A 16,637-nucleotide genomic window follows, 5' to 3' on the forward strand; every position below is an offset into this window, starting at 1 on the left:
CCCAATACAACCTGTCATCTAAAAGGCCACCCTGCTTATGACCGGTTCCACAAAATTCGCCCCCTCATAGACCACCTGTCATCAAAATTTGCAGATGTTTATACCCCTGAACAGTCATTTTGAGACATTTGGTTTCCAGACTACTCACGGTTTTGGGCCCATAAAATGCCAGGGCGGTATAGGAACCCCACAAGTGACCCCATTTTAGAAAAAAAGACACCCCAAGGTATTCTGTTAGGTGTATGACGAGTTCATAGAAGATTTTATTTTATTGTCAAAAGTTAGCGGATATTGATTTTTATTGATTTTTTTTCACAAAGTGTCATTTTTCACTAACTTGTGACAAAAAATAAAATCTTCTATGAACTCGCCATACACCTAACGGAATACCTTGGGGTGTCTTCTTTCTAAAATGGGGTCACTTGTGGGGTTCCTATACTGCCCTGGCATTTTAGGGGCCCTAAACCGTGAGGAGTAGTCTAGAAAACAAATGCCTCAAAATGACCTGTGAATAGGACGTTGGGCCCCTTAGCGCACCTAGGCTGCAAAAAAGTGTCACACATGTGGTACCGTCGTACTCAGGAAAAGTAGTATAATGTGTTTTGGGGTGTATTTTTACACATACCCATGCTGGGTGGGAGAAATTTCTATGTAAATGGACAATTGAGTGTAAAAAACATCAAACAATTGTCATTTACAGAGATATTTCTCCCACTTAGCATGGGTATGTGTAAAAATACACCCCAAAACACATTATACTACTTCTCCTGAGTACGGCGGTACCACATGTGAGGCACTTTTTTACACCCTAAGTACGCTAAGGGGCCCAAAGTCCAATGAGTACCTTTAGGATTTCACAGGTCATTTTGCAACATTTGGTTTTAAAGACTACTCCTCACGGTTTAGGGCCCCTACAATGCCAGGGCAGTATAGGAACCCCACAAATGACCCCATTCTAGAAAGAAGACACCCAAAGGTATTTCGTTAGGAGTATGGTGAGTTCATAGAAGATTTTATTTTTTGTCCCAAGTTAGCGGAAAATGACACTTTGTGAAAAAACACAATTAAAATCAATTTCCGCTAACTTGTGACAAAAAAATAAAAACTTCTATGAACTCACCATACTCCTAACGGAATACCTTGGGGTGTCTTCTTTCGAAAATGGGGTCATTAGTGGGATTCCTATACTGCCCTGGCATTTTAGGGGCCCTAAACCGTGAGGAGTAGTCTTGAAACAAAAATGACCTGTGAAATCCTAAAGGTACTCATTGGACTTTGGGCCCCTTAGCGCAGTTAAGGTGCAAAAAAGTGCCACACATGTGGTATCGCCGTACTCGGGAGAAGTAGTACAATGTGTTTTGGGGTGTATTTTTAGACATACCCATGCTGGATGGGAGAAATACCGCTGTAAATGGACAATTGTGTGTAAAAAAATCAAAAGATTGTCATTCACAGAGGTATTTCTCCCACCCAGCATGGGTATGTGTAAAAATACACCCCAAAACACGTTGTACTACTTCTCCCGAGTATGGCGATACCACATGTGTGGCACTTTTTTGCACCCTAACTGCGCTAAAGGGCCCAAAGTCCAATGAGTACCTTTAGGATTTCACAGGTCATTTTGAGAAATTTCGTTTCAAGACTACTCCTCACGGTTTAGGGCCCCTAAAATGCCAGGACAGTATAGGAACCCCACAAATGACCCCATTTTAGAAAGAAGACACCCCAAGGTATTCCGTTAGGAGTATGGCGAGTTCATAGAAGATTTTATTTTTTGTCACAAGTTAGCGGAAATTGATTTTAATTGTGTTTTTTCACAAAGTGTCATTTTCCGCTAACTTTTGACAAAAAATAAAATCTTCTATGAACTCACCATACTCCTAACGGAATACCTTGGGGTGTCTTCTTTCTAAAATGGGATCATTTGTGGGGTTCCTATACTGCCCTGGCATTTTAGGGGCCCTAAACCGTGAGGAGTAGTCTTGAAACGAAATTTCTCAAAATGACCTGTGAAATCCTAAAGGTACTCATTGGACTTTGGGCCCTTTAGCGCAGTTAGGGTGCAAAAAAGTGCCACACATGTGGTATCCCCGTACTCAGGAGAAGTAGTATAATGTGTTTTGGGGTGTATTTTTACACATACCCATGCTGAGTGGGAGAAAGATCTGTGTGTAAAAAAAATTAACAATTTGTCATTTACAGAGATATTTCTCCCACCCAGCATGGGTATGTGTAAAAATACACCCCAAAACACATTATACTACTTCTCCTGAGTACGGCAATACCACATGTGTGGCATTTTTTTGCAGCCTAACTGCGCTAAGGGGTCCAAAGTCCAATGAGCACCTTTAGGCTTTACAGGGGTGCTTACAATTTAACACCCCCCAAAATGTCAGGACAGTAAACAAACCCCACAAATAACCTCATTTTGGAAAGTAGACCCTTCAAGGTATTCAGAGAGGGGCATAGTGAGTCCGTGGCAGATTTCATTTTTTTTTGTCGCAAGTTAGAAGAAATGGAAACTTTTTTTTTTCTCACAAAGTGTCATTTTCCGCTTACTTGTGATAAAAAATAATATCTTCTATGAACTCATTATGCCTCTCAGTGAATACTTTGGGATGTCTTCTTTCCAAAATGGGGTCATTTGGGGGGTATTTATACTATCCTGGAATTCTAGCCCCTCATGAAACATGACAGGGGGTCAGAAAAGTCATAGATGCTTGAAAATGAGAAAATTCACTTTTTGCACCATAGTTTGTAAACGCTATAACTTTTACCCAAACCAATAAATATACACTGAATGGATTTTTTTTATCAAAAACATGTTTGTCCACATTTTTCGCGCTGCATGTATACAGAAATTTTACTTTATTTGAAAAATGTCAGCACAGAAAGTTAAAAAAATCATTTTTTTGCCAAAATTCATGTCTTTTTTGATGAATATAATAAAAAGTAAAAATCGCAGGAGCAATCAAATAGCACCAAAAGAAAGTTTTATTAGTGACAAGAAAAGGAGCCAAAATTCATTTAGGTGGTAGGTTGTATGAGCGAGCAATAAACCGTGAAAGCTGCAGTGGTCTGAATGGAAAAAAAGTGGCCGGTCCTTATGGGGTAGAAAACCCTAGGTCCTCAAGTGGTTAATCCGGCTCTGCTTGAGGTCCACCTTGGATTCTCTTTAAACATAAAACAACCAAAAACTTTGTTTGGGTTTGGGAAACTTTTGTATTAATGCTCTCCAATTTCCTTCTATTTAGTGAGGTGAGGAAAACATTGAGCAGCAGACATTCCGGTGTCATCATCTGCCTACAGGAGAGACTCTCTGCAGCCGCAGGAGACACCGAACCCGCCTGACCATGTCTAGTAAGTACTGCAGCATTCTGCCTCTTCTCCTCATCAGCCTCAGTGCTTCTGTCACCATCATTTCCTGCTGGGCTCTTGTTTCTTGTTCCTGGGCCCATGATATGTCAGAGGCCGCTTGTTGCTTCTGTGCGCAGCAATGTACTCACCTCACAACTTTTTCAGATGAGAAAGATGCATACTTTAAGACACGCCCCTGTCACACCTCAAATCACGCCCCCGACCACACCCCTAGGCTCACCTAACACAAGAAATTAATTAGCAAAACGTAATTTTAGATTTTAAACCACACTGGTCCTATCTACTGTATAATCACTAGTTTTTCTTCATATTAACATTTGAAATTAAAAAATATATCAGTTTAAAGGGAAGGTTCAGGGAGGGGATTCAAAAAATAAAAATAAATTTCCACTTACCTGGGGCTTCCTCCAGCCCGTGGCAGGCAGGAGGTGCCCTCGCCGCCGCTCCGCAGGCTCCCGGTGGTCTCCGGTGCCCGACCCGACCTGGCCAGGCCGGCTGCCAGGTCGGGCTCCTCTGCGCTCCATTTCCTGGGACTTCTGCGTCCCACGACGGCGCGCTGACGTCATCGGACGTCCGCCAGGCTGTACTGCGCATGCGCAGTAGTTCTGCGCATGCGCAGTACAGCCCGGCGGACGTCCGGACGTCCGCCAGGCTGTACTGCGCATGCGCAGTAGTTCTGCGCATGCGCAGTACAGCCCGGCGGACGTCCGATGACGTCAGCGCGCCGTCGTGGGACGCAGAAGTCCCAGGAAATGGAGCGCAGAGGAGCCCGACCTGGCAGCCGGCCTGGCCAGGTCGGGTCGGGCACCGGAGACCACCGGGAGCCTGCGGAGCGGCGGCGAGGGCACCTCCTGCCTGCCACGGGCTGGAGGAAGCCCCAGGTAAGTGGAAATTTATTTTTATTTTTTGAATCCCCTCCCTGAACCTTCCCTTTAAATGATGGGTATAAGGTCTCTCTCAGCCCCGCTCAATATAATAATACGGTAGGACATCAGACTATGACTATGGTAGGATTAGATTGTGAGCTCCTTTGAGGACAGTCAATGACTGACTACATAGTCATGTCATTGACTGTCCTCAAAGGAGCTCACAATCTCTGTAAAGTGCTGCAGAGGATGGCAGTGCTGTATAAGTCCTATACTACTAATCCTACTATACTAATATTATAAATGGGAACGTTCGGATGTTTGTTACTCGATCACGCAAAAATGGCTGAACGGATTTGAATGAAATTTGGCACACACATAGTACATTACCTGGAATAACATATACGATACTTTTTATTCCCATAATCAAAAAGTGGGCGGAGACAAATACTAATTTAACTGGGAAAATGCAAACTGCAGCCATTTTTACACTGTTAATGGTAGGGTTCTCAAACTTAGCACAGTTGGTCGCTGGGTGACTGGGATTAATATTCAGAAAATTGGGTGGAGCCTACAAAAGCCAATCAAAATTCACCTATTGATTTTCAAGGGGAATATGTAATTGCTGCTATTCTTGCACTGTTAATAACACAAGCCTCAAACTTGGTACAGTTGGTCTTTGGGTGACTAGAGTTCAAAATCAGAAAAGGAGGTGGAGCCACAAACAGCCAATCAGATTTGTTTCATTTCAATGAAAATTATTGATGCCAAAGACTGCAAAGCTGCCAAACTCGGTCATTGAGTAATTGTGTGTTAGGGTTAGAAAAAGCGGACGCAGCCAACACCAGCCAAATACATAAGCGGGCAATGGCGGGTCATCAGTGGGCGGAGACAAATACAAATTTCACTGGGAAAATGTAAACTGCAGCCATTCTTACACTGTTAATGGTAGGGTTCTCAAACTTTGCACAGCTGGTCACTGGGTGACTGGGATTAGTATTTCAGGAAAGTGGGTGGAGCCTACAAAAGCCATTCAAAATTCACTTATTGATTTTGAAGGGGAAAATGTCATTGCTGCCATTTTTTCACTGTAAATGGCACAAGCCCCAAACCTGGTACAGTTGGTCATTGGGTGACTAGAGTTCAAATTCAGAAAAGGGGGTGGAGCCACAAACAGCCAATCAGATTTGTTTCATTGCAATGCAAATTATTGATGCTAAAGACCGCCAAGCTCACAAACTAGGTCATTGAGTAATTGTGTGTTAGGGTTACAAAAAGTAGGCGCAGCCAACACCAGCCAAATAAAACGTTTATTCAACATGGCAACCGCAAACACAGAAAAGCAGCTTTGGCCACAGAATACAAGGCAACACGTCTCCACAGGATTGTCTACTTCCAAACAGCGTCAGCGTACCTCCAGGGGCTGCCCCAGAATGAGTAACAATGTGACGAAACATGTAGGAGGGGCCTGGAGGTCCAGAAGTAGGCAAGCCTGTGGAAACGTGTTGCTCTGCGTTCCGTGGCCAGGGCTGCCATTCTGCGTAAAGCCCATAACCACGATTTTCCCAACGATTTTTCCAAAGACCGGTGATTTTTTGAGCGAAAAGCGGTCGTTTCTGCGATCTTGCAATGTGGGTATAGGCGCACGATCACGCAAACAACATTTAGCGACGCATGCCGATAATGACCGTCACGGTGGAATGGATCTTTAAGATCCCCAACGACTCCTCACAAAGTAACACGATCGCTTGACTTCCCATTTGCGCCTGTTGTGTCGTCGTGTAACTTTGTGTGACGTTGTGAGCAGGAAGGGTAATTGCTGAGCGCTCTTCGTCAAGGAGGCGTCACTGGACCCGTTGGTGGTTGGTGAGCATTCAGCTTAATCGGTTGCCGTGGTGAAATGTTGAGAGGAGTCATTTCCATCTGCAGGAACTTTTACATACAAACAAGCTGTTTTTGACTAATTAAATGTAAAAATAATATCAATAAACTTGAGACAATTAGCACTAAACATGTTACATTTTTAAGAGACTAGTGATTATAGCCGGAATGTGGTTTATGAATGGGGGAGGAAGGAGTCCTTTCATTGGTCACCCAAGTCTATGCTTAAAGGATACATCCGAGCTAAAAAAACCAAGATCTACTTACTTTCCTCCAGCCCCTGGCAGCATATCTATCCCTCTCCGCAGCTCCCGGGATCTCCTCTGTTACAGATGGTCCTGACAGTTCTTCTGTCTGTGAACCTCGTTGCATTGTGGGAAATAATGACTTTTTCCAACAGCCATGCAATCAATATCTACCTCTGTGCATAGATCTCTCAGTAACAAACATTCTGTACAGATCACCTGGCAGAACTAAAGTGGTTGTGATGCCCCACCATACAATCATCTGCAGAGGAGACACACTTTACCCTCTTCTGCTTTCCTCCCTCTGCTCTGGTGACTGTGCCACTTACAGCTGGATATGATACAACAGGATGTTTGTGTGTGTGAGTGTGTGTGTCTGTGACGAGAAAGAGATTACACACCCACCATCTTCTGATATATGATGAAATTGATTTTTTTTTCTAGACTTCCTACTGTTGGTCATTTTTAATGGTCAAATTCTCGTTGGATTGCCTCCTTCCAATTCTTCTGATAACTTTCATGCCCGATCTATGAGACTTGGGAGGATTGACAATGCAAAGCTTGTGGCCTACAGCCCAGACGGGCTGCTCTACCTCGTACGTGGTGCTGATCTCTACCGAGGACCTGTGCCTGCAAGCTTTAAGCAGAACTGGTTTGATGAAGCTCAACAAGTCTGACAAAATGACTGGAATAAGTTCAAATCTATCTTTTTCCACCCAAATGGTCATCTCTATGCTGTGACCTTGCAGGGGGAATTGTACGAAGGCCCACCGCCAACCAACAAGAAAGAACCCTGGAACACCCAAAAAATTGGTGCTGCTGCATGGGAAACATTTAGCGCTTTGTTTTTTGATGGGAACGGGATCCTCTATGCGGCCGATGAAAGTTACTTTGTGAAAAAAGAGCCACCTAAGACAGCAGATGAGCCATGGACCCAAACCAGCACCACCATAGGCTCTGGGAACTGGAGAGTCATTTCATGGCATTTGATCCTGATGGCAACCTCTGGTGTGTCTCCAAAGAGGGTGGAAGGATGTATATGGGCCGCCCCCCAATGAATACCACCGTTAATACCTGGATTCAGGGAGTGAAGAGCCTGGGGGTAGACTACCACAACTATGCAGCGTTGATGTTTATTCAGGACCGCACAATTCAGAGAATTGCCAGTCTGGAGTTCCTGGCTGACCGCGGCAGAGTTCTATTAGCCAGCAATGAGGTGGCGGCAGAGAGGGCCTACAATAACAAGGGGAGCAGCAGTGACCTGAAGACCACCTATGTGTAAGTAGACAGACAATGCCAAAACCTTCAGTACTGTCCGTAGACAGAGAGCCCTGAGGGTGGATAAATCACCACTGGACACCATGGAACTGTATATTGGTGGCAGGGAGGCACCTGCTAGATTTGGTGATGGGTAAAGTTGTGGCAGTGGACAGGCTTAAAGAGACTCTGTAACATGAAAAAGATCCCCTGGGGGGTACTCACCTCGGGTGGGGGAAGCCTCCGGATCCTAATGAGGCTTCCCACGCCGTCCTCTGTCCCACGGGGGTCTCGCTGCAGCCCTCTGAACAGCCGGCGACAGGCCCAACTGTAATTTCAATATTTACCTTTGCTGGCTCCAGCGGGGGCGCTGTGGCTGCTTTCCTCTCCAAACTACACGGATATACCCGATCTCAGTCGGGTCCGCTCTACTGCGCAGGCGCCGGAAACTTGCGCCTGCGCAGTAGAGCAGACCCGACGGCGATCGGGTATTTCCGTGTAGTTCGGAGCCGACAGCCGTCAGAGCGCCTGCGCAGGAGCCAGGAAGGTAAATATTACGTCACGGCTGCACGGAGGGCTGCAGCGAGACCCCCGTGGGACAGAGGACGGCGTGGGAAGCCTCATTAGGATCCGGAGGCTTCCCCCACCCGAGGTGAGTACCCCCCAGGGGATTTTTTGAGGTTACAGATCCTCTTTAAGGGGCCCATACACTCAGCCGATTTTCTGGCCGACCGATCGATCCCGATCGATTGAAAATCGGTTGGCCAATCGACCGATCGATGGCCGATTTCGATCGATTTTGATGGATTTCCATCGAACTGGCAGGGTGGAAAATTTAGGTCGATCTGATGAGATTGCTTATCAGTTTGCATTGGCCTTAATGGAAATCTGATGGCAAAAAAATGCCAACAGATCGAATTTCAATAGACTGAAATCTATTGGAATTCGATCCTGGTAAAAAAATGTTCTAAAACGCATCAGATAGATCATCAGATGCATTTCTTATCTATCTGCTGCCAATCTGACGAGTGTATGGGCACCTTTAGTGTCCCTTTTTCCTGGCTTTAAAAGTTGGGAGGTACGGCAATCATAAATCCAGGAGAGTGAACAAGACCTTTATTATTATTTTTATGCAGTATTTATATAGCGCCAACATGTTCCGCAGCGCGGTACAGAGTATATTATATTGCCACTAACTGTTCCTCAGAGGGGCTCACAATCCCTACCATAGTCATATGTCTATGTATGTATTGTGTAGTGTATAGGTAGCCATACATCTAGCGATTTTGCTGTGTGATCGAGCATTCAATTTGATCATTTTATCGAGAGTGTTCCAGAATTCCCAATCGATGAAAAGAGGCTGAGATCATGTCGAATCGACCAGCTTAGTTGATCAAGCAAGATGCAAGATATCAGTCGATCGCACAGGAATCAGCTACTGTTTACGCATCATTTGATCGACTCAAAATCGATTTTTGCAATCTGAGCATGGAGACACAACATCAGCAGAACCACGTCATCTGCGCAATCATACAAAATGCGCACCAAATATGATCTGGAGTACCCCTTTAAATTCCTTAGCCTGCTTTTAGAAGAATCAGTGCTCTTCCAGCTCACCACCCCTGCACTGGGGGATGTGGGTGTTTCTTACTCTTCCTGAGAGCCCCAATAAAATCCTAAAACCAGAGCCATTCGCATAGTTTTGCTATCTCTAGCGAGGTTGTCAAATTAACCTTTTTTGGTTAATGTGGCACTGAGTCTGGCACCCTATGCTTATCGGGAGCCCTGGGCGCTAAAATTACCCCTCAATGCTGCTATTTAAATGGGTGCCTATGGTACTGCTCGAGAAATTAGGTTTTGGGAGGATTTTTTGTGATGATTGGTAGCGGGGGGGGGGGGCAGCAATTAGGTCCAGGTGGTGGTTTAAGTTAGGTGTGTGTGTGTGTGTGTGTGTGTGTGGGGGGGGGGGGGGGTGGTTAGGGATATCGATGAAAAAAATTGAGACGTGTATGCTCCACATCAGGAATCACCGATGCTCCGGCCCCGCCTCTGGTTCACCTCTGGAATTTTAGACTTTAAAGTCTGAAAACCACTGTGCCTGCGTTGCTGTGTCCTCCATCCCGCTGATGTCACCAGGAGCGTACTGCGCAGGCACAGACCATACTGGGCTTGTGCTATACACTCCAGGTGACATCAGCGGGAGCGAGGACACGGAAACGCAGGCGCAGTGGTTTTCAGACTTTAAAGTCTAAAATTCCAGAAGTGAGCCAGAGGCGGGGCCGGAGCATTGGTAAGCGGCTGCGCGGGCACAGGATGTCTGCAGGGGACATTAGAAACCCTGGGTAACTTCAACTCATTTTCCCCCGACCCCCCTACAGTGTCCCTTTAATGCCTGCTTTACTGTTGTAGACCCCACAAAAATGATTAATATTTTTATCTGAGGGTCTGAAGGCCACCACTGGTTAAAAGTTTAAGAACTACTGGATTAGAGCAGCAGTGGACTAAAATACATGAGTTGCTCTTTTCCACCACTGGTTATGGGACTCTGGAAGGTCCAGCGCACACCAAATCCGCTAGCAGATGTGCAAAACGCCAGAGGTTTTTGAAGCAGTTCACTGCCTTGCTGAACAGGCGCCCCCCATGGAGTTCCATCTGAGTACAGTGGTTGCCATGCTTAGATGCATCATGAAACACCTTTTCACTGCCGGGTGCCACACGTGACACATGCGTTGTTACCAAATGCTTCTATCCAGCTGCATGTAATTGCACCTGAATGGCACTTGTGGCCGACAGCCAGGCAGCTAAACTGATCTACAAACTATCAATTACCTGGAAAAGAGGCCTGACTGTTGTGATTAGAGATGTTGCGAACCTCCGATTTTTGGTTCGCGAACTTTCACGGAAAGTTCGGTTCATGCGAACTTTCCTGAACCGCAATAGACTTCAATGGGGAGGCGAACTTAAAAATTTTGAAAAATTTCTGCTGACTTGAAAAATGATAGAAAATATGTTTTAAGGGTCTAATACCTGGAGGAAGACATGGTTGAGTGAAATACACATCAAATGTCCCAGAAAAAATCTCATTGAATGTTCAATTGCAGGCCTACACTGCTTTACAACATCAGGAAGTTTATTCCTTCCCTCTCCTTCCCTTGTCTTCCAGGGAATTGTAGTATTTCAAAAGCCAGCTTACATACCTTGGCCGGGAATTGAACCCAGGTCTGAGTGCGTGGTAGGTAGCTCACTTCACCACTATACCAACACTACATGCTGAAGCCAGCCTAGCATGTACCATTATGATATATCCAAGAGAAAAATGAGCTTGCTTAAGGATTTGTAGTATGTCAAAAGCCAGCTTGCATACCTTGGCCAGGAATTGAACCCAGGTCTGAGTGTGTGGTAGGTAGCTCACTTCACCACTATACCACCACCAACACTACATGCTGAAGCCAGCCTAGCATGTACCATTATGATATATCCAAGAGAAAAATGAGCTTGCTTAAGGATTTGTAGTATGTCAAAAGCAAGCTTGCATTGGCCAGGAATATAACCCAGGCCTATTGCGTGGTAGGCTTCTATCCTAACCATTATACCACCAACACAACACACTACAATACTACATGCTGAAGCCAGCCTAGCATGCACCATTATGATATATCCAAGAGAAAACTGCTTGAGGATTTGTAGTATGTCAAAAGCCAACTCACATTGGCCAGGAATCGAACCCAGGCCTACCGCGTGGTAGGCTGCTATCCTAAACCAATTATACCACCAACACAACACACTACAATGCTACATGCTGAAGCCAGCCTAGCATGTACCATTGTGATATACCCAAGAGAAAAATGAGCTCTCTCTCTCTCTCTAGGACTTGATGCCATTGAAGTGAATTTTCAGCTTAAAACCATCAACGGATACCAGCAGAATTTCACAGGCAATTTTGGAATTCTGCCGGATTGAAAAAGCAATTCCGTTCCGACCAAACAGAATGGAATGACTAATTCCCGCCCCAAATTGCGGAAAATACAATTCCGCGGAAAGCGGTGACGATCCCTACTAGAGAGAGAGAGAGAGAGAAGAATCTACATGACTATCTGGGGTTCTCTTCGGACAACTGTTGAACACAAAAGGCAAGGCCATGCCTAGGTGGGCTTGAACGACCAACCTTTCAGTTAACAGCCAAACACGCTAACCAACTGTGCCACAGAGACTGTGTACCACAAAGACTGTGCATGCAGTTGCTGTTGAATGATTTTATGGGGATGTAGGTGTGTCTTATGGAGGGAGGAAGTAAGTCTGCTCCAAGAAGTTTCAGCATGTAGTGTTGGTGGTATAATGTTTAGGATAGCAGCCTACAGAGCGGTAGGCCTGGGTTCTATTCCTGGCCAATGTGAGTTGGCTTTTGACATACTACAAATCCTTAAGCAAGCTCATTTTTCTCTTGGATATATCATAATGGTACATGCTAGGCTGGCTTCAGCATGTAGTGTTGGTGGTGTTATAGTGGTGAAATGAGCTACCTACCACGCACTCAGACCTGGGTTCTATTCCTGGCCAAGGTATGTAAGCTGGCTTTTGACATACTACAAATCCTTAAGCAAGTTCATTTTTCTTTTGGATATATCATAATGGTACATGCTAGGCTGGCTTCAGCATGTAGTGTTGGTGGTGTTATAGTGGTGAAGTGAGCTACCTACCACACACTCAGACCTGGGTTCAATTCCCGGCCAAGGTATGTAAGCTGGCTTTTGAAATACTACAATTACCTGGAAGACAAGACCCTCCTCCCTCCGGGAGGGGAGTAATATAAGGAATAACAATCAGCTAGAAACAAGCTTACAAGAGCTTAACTAAACCCTCCCTAGCCGAGTCTATCAGCAGCTGTACCTTAACTAATTACTGTAGGCAGACGAGTGAGTAAAACGACAGGAGAACCTTGCCTTTTATAAGGGGGGTGGGGCTCCAGGAGTGAGTGTAGTTTGATTGGCGACAATGTGCCTGCTGACTGTGATGTAGAGGGTCAAAGTTCTGCTCAATCGAGCATTATGAGGGTGAATCGAACTTCCGGGAAAGTTTGCCTTCGCCGGCGAAGGCGAACCAGCCAAAGTTCGCCTGGAACCGTTCGGACCATCTCTAGTTGTGCTTTGTAAGGCCGATCAATCATTAGCATTGTTGTTTTGATCAGAGTCGCTCTTTCTCCAGGGTGAAGAAGACATACGAGGTCACCAGCTCCTTCTCTTTAGATGACAACTTCATATTTGATGCGGGAGCCGTGGCAGTTGTAAAAGGTGCAGTTCCAGTTATCACCTCCAGATCTAAGGAGTTTGGTATTGACCGCAGCACCACTTACACCTGGGATCTGACCAAGACCAATACACACAAGGTATCGTGTCTCAATGCTGGGAGTCCTGTGCTTGTGTCCCCGGCTCTGCCATGAGGGTGGTAACAGATCGAGAACTATGATGGGGAGATGTCACAGCTGGAGGCCACATAGAATAATCATGCTGGTGGATTCTCAGAGGTGGAACTCAAAACTATGGTGTCCCCTAGCAAGATGTTTATCCTCGCCACTCTTCCTATACAAATAATCACATCCCCACCTGTTTTACCATGGAAGAAGATGAGGATACAAGGACTAGACTAGACTGTGCTACTTATGTATCATTTCATGTGTAGGGCAGCAAAGCTGGAGGTTAAATTATGGTGCCTGCTATTTATCGGATGCTATAATTTAACCTCCATGCCATTTTTATAGACGCTTGTCCTGCACCATTTTTATCTGCAACCGCAATGTTTCATAGTGGAAAAGGACCGGTAGGTGGGGCAGCGCAGCACAGCATACCCCTGAACAGCTATTGCTCTTAAAGGATACATTAGGTGACCTAAAAAGAAACATTTTACTCACCCCGGTCTTCTTCCAGCCCTTAGAAGTCTATTGAGTGCCACGCTGAAGTTCTGCTCTTCTGCAGGCCACTGCTGTCCCCATCGTAAGATCGCAGCCAGGCACACGGCTCTCGAGGTCATGTGCTCTTCAGGCCTGTGTGCACTGTGCAAACCCAGAGCGCTCCCAGCCAGGCAGGAGAGTGTGATCATGAGTGGAGCGCATGTGCGACCACAACCTGGACACAATCTCACAGAGAGGCCTTGACAAAGGGGACCCTGTGTGGCCCCGAAACGATCACTGGCAATACGGTTAGAATGCTGTGTGCAATTCTTTGTAATTATTTACGGTGGGGACAGTGGCGGCCTGGAGCAAAGCGGAACTAAAGAAAGGGCCTAAATAGACTTCTAGGGGATGGGAGAAGCCCCAGGAGAGTAAATAGTTTCTTTTTTTAGATCACCTCATATATCCTCTAAAGCATAGTTCCCCAACCGTCCTCAAGGTCCACCAACAGTACGTTTTGCAGGAAATCGCACACAATCACAGGTGAGGTAATTAGTGCCTCAGCAGAGCTGATTAACTACCTCTGTGGATTTCCACAAAACATGCACTGTTGGTGGGCCTTGAGGACAGGGTTGGGGAACACTGCTCTAAAGGACAACTGTAGTGAGAGGGATATGGAGGCTGCCATATTTATTTCCTTTTAAGCAATCCCAGTTGCCTGGCTATACTGTTGATCCTCTGCCTCTAATACTTTTAGTCATAGACCCTATAATTACTGTCAGATCTGACAAGATTAGCTGCATGCTAGTTTCTGGTGTTATTCAGACACTTCTGAGTCTAAATAGATCAGCAGGGCCGCCAGGCAACTGGTATTGTTTAAAACGGAATAAATACGGCAGCCTCCCTTTATTTCTTACTACAATTGTCCTTTAAGCATTCAGACTTTTTCCTAGATTCTGAGCTAGAAGTGGCGCTGTATCTAATCCATATTATGCAGCAGGTTTGGATAATCGGGGCTGAGCGGTATTTGTCTCTCTAAAAGTGCGCTTTCCTACAAAACCCACCTGCTCATTTGGACTTCAACACAGGGAAGGGTTGGGAGGCAAGTATGGAGCCTGCCTGGGATTATAATCCTCCTTCAGTTCACTCTAATGGGCCAATTAGAATCCTAAGTGGCAAATTTAAAGATGAGGAACAAGAATAACCAATACAGGAGATCAGTGGGGGCATTTTATGGCTATTGGCACTCTTACTTTATGTTAAAAATCTAGTAATTATAATTACATCATAAAAATAAATAATAATTACGTACTCTAGAGATGTATATGTATTGAAAACTTACAGTAGCTATTTTTACTGTTCTATCCTGACTCTGTCTTGCAGTGGCCCTTAATTATCGCTTTCTGGTGTTCCAGGTGGAATTGTCCAAACAGTTCTCGATACAGGTTCCCCCTCGAAAATCGGTGAAGGAAACGTTTATTGTGCAGAAAGCCGTGGTGGAGGTTCCTTATCGTGCCAATGTCACCACACACTTCAATTTCACCACTACGATATCCGGGGTGTGGAAAGGGGTTTGCTATTTTGACCTACATGTGGAAACGGTTGATGTCTGATTGGATGGAGCTGTCCAGTCCCCTGGCTCCTCCCCCATGAGGCATACTGGATTTACCAGTTAGGGGACACGAGCGCCTGATGGTCTGACTGCGAGATGGGACCTCAGGATGAATATTTGACTTGTGCCCTTTGTTTTTGCTTTAGTTTATGGCGTTTGTTTGCATTATCCTAAATGTGGTAAAGTTATTTTAATTATGGTGCTCCTTGCTTTCCTTCTGTATTCCATTTAAGATTTGCTGCGTTAATCTTCCTTATTTTCCTCCTGTGTTTAACTCCTTTATTTTATTGTATTGCAAGAGGCACATTCTTCCTTTATGTTAGACCCTCCCTTTTAGGGCGTGTGTATGAGCCCCTTGTCAGTGGGGGTGTGGCTGTTTGCTTTATGTAGAACACACTCTGCACAGCCCACCCCATACCTACCAACTTTTTGAGATGAGAAAGAGGGACACTTAAGACACACCCCTGATCACGCATACCATACAGATTTTATAAGACAAATATGTTGTTCAAACCACACTGGTCCTCTTTATCCTGGTTCATTTTTCTTTATATTAACATTTTAAAAATAGTAATATATCAATTTAAAGGATGGGAATAAAGTTTAGAGTCAACCAAACACATCTTGTAGTAGAGAAATATATACATTTACATAGAAAGAGGGGCAAAGTCCTGAAAGAGTGACACATGAGGAGGAAAGAGGGACAGGGCTTCCAAAGAGGGGCTGTCCCTCTTAAACAGGGACAGTTGGGAGCTATGCACACCCTACACCATTGTGCGTCCAAAACATGTCAGCATGATGGGGTTTTAGACCTTATTCAATAAAGAATATTTGATATTTAGGTCAGTTTCTAGGCTAAAAAGCTTTCAGGGTGTGTGTGAGTGTAAATTACTCCAACTCCACCACGCCTGAGGTAGGTAGCCCCCCTGTAGTTGGTAGCCAAAGGGGCCTCCATTATAAGTAGCCAGAAGTGCCCCCAGTACTATGTAGCAGCCAGTATAGGTAGCCAGAGGTACTCCCAGTACTATGTAGTAGCCATTTTATATCTGTGGTGATTTCCCCGAGGGTGCTTGCAGTCCACTCTTGTCATGGTAAGTTGGAAGGCACATTCCTAGCCTATCCACTTGGCCTTTATAATATCAAACCACTAGGGAGGGGTCTTGAGGCAGAGGAAATATCATATGCTAATTTTTTTTGTACGTTGAGCGTAGTCAGGGACAACCTGTACATCACTGATTACACGTGTTTGTCAACCACAGCGGTTGTTGGTTCGGAAAAATGCATGCACGTCTATTCCGGGGGTCAGCACCAAGTGCATGCTGAACGAATGTGGTTGCACGCTACGGCATCGCGGCTGATGGCATTTGCGAAGAGTTTACCTCTGCCCCACCCCTGTAGACAGACACTTCACACAACTGCATGATGGGAACGAGGCGGTCAGCGACTGATTGGAGGCAGCTGAGCAGCAGTAATTGCTGCCGACCGACCATCTAAACAGGGCCGTACTGGGATAA

General features: G+C 45.3%; 1 protein-coding gene across 2 annotated transcripts; it reads left to right on the plus strand.

Moving 5' to 3' along the window:
• Positions 1 to 3,260: 3,260 nt before the first annotated feature.
• Positions 3,261 to 15,314, plus strand: LOC137545171 (uncharacterized). 2 transcript variants are annotated; one of them, XR_011026009.1, is made up of 3 exons: positions 3,261 to 3,360; positions 12,830 to 13,010; positions 14,927 to 15,314. XR_011026009.1 is itself a non-coding variant. In XM_068266284.1 (3 exons), the coding sequence occupies exons 1-3, from the start codon at positions 7,404 to 7,406 to the stop codon at positions 15,122 to 15,124; spliced, it is 624 nt and encodes a 207-aa protein (XP_068122385.1). In that variant the 5' UTR covers positions 7,355 to 7,403; the 3' UTR covers positions 15,125 to 15,314. The 2 variants fall into 2 exon arrangements, 1 of the variants encoding a protein (XP_068122385.1); XM_068266284.1 differs by lacking the exon at positions 3,261 to 3,360 and adding an exon at positions 7,355 to 7,648.
• The last annotated feature ends 1,323 nt before the right edge of the window (positions 15,315 to 16,637 follow it).

Source organism: Hyperolius riggenbachi, chromosome 1 (genome assembly GCF_040937935.1).
Source record: "Hyperolius riggenbachi isolate aHypRig1 chromosome 1, aHypRig1.pri, whole genome shotgun sequence".
In the NCBI taxonomy this organism is placed as follows: Eukaryota; Metazoa; Chordata; class Amphibia; order Anura; family Hyperoliidae; genus Hyperolius; species Hyperolius riggenbachi.

Excerpts from the sequence above, each read along its gene's own strand:
- LOC137545171 (XM_068266284.1), top strand. The coding sequence starts at position 7,404 with ATGTATATGGGCCGCCCCCCAATGAATACCACCGTTAATACCTGGATT. Across the intron at positions 7,649-12,829 it reads GACCTGAAGACCACCTATGT|GGTGAAGAAGACATACGAGG; the intron begins GTAAGTAGACAG and ends CTCTTTCTCCAG. Across the intron at positions 13,011-14,926 it reads CCAAGACCAATACACACAAG|GTGGAATTGTCCAAACAGTT; the intron begins GTATCGTGTCTC and ends CTGGTGTTCCAG.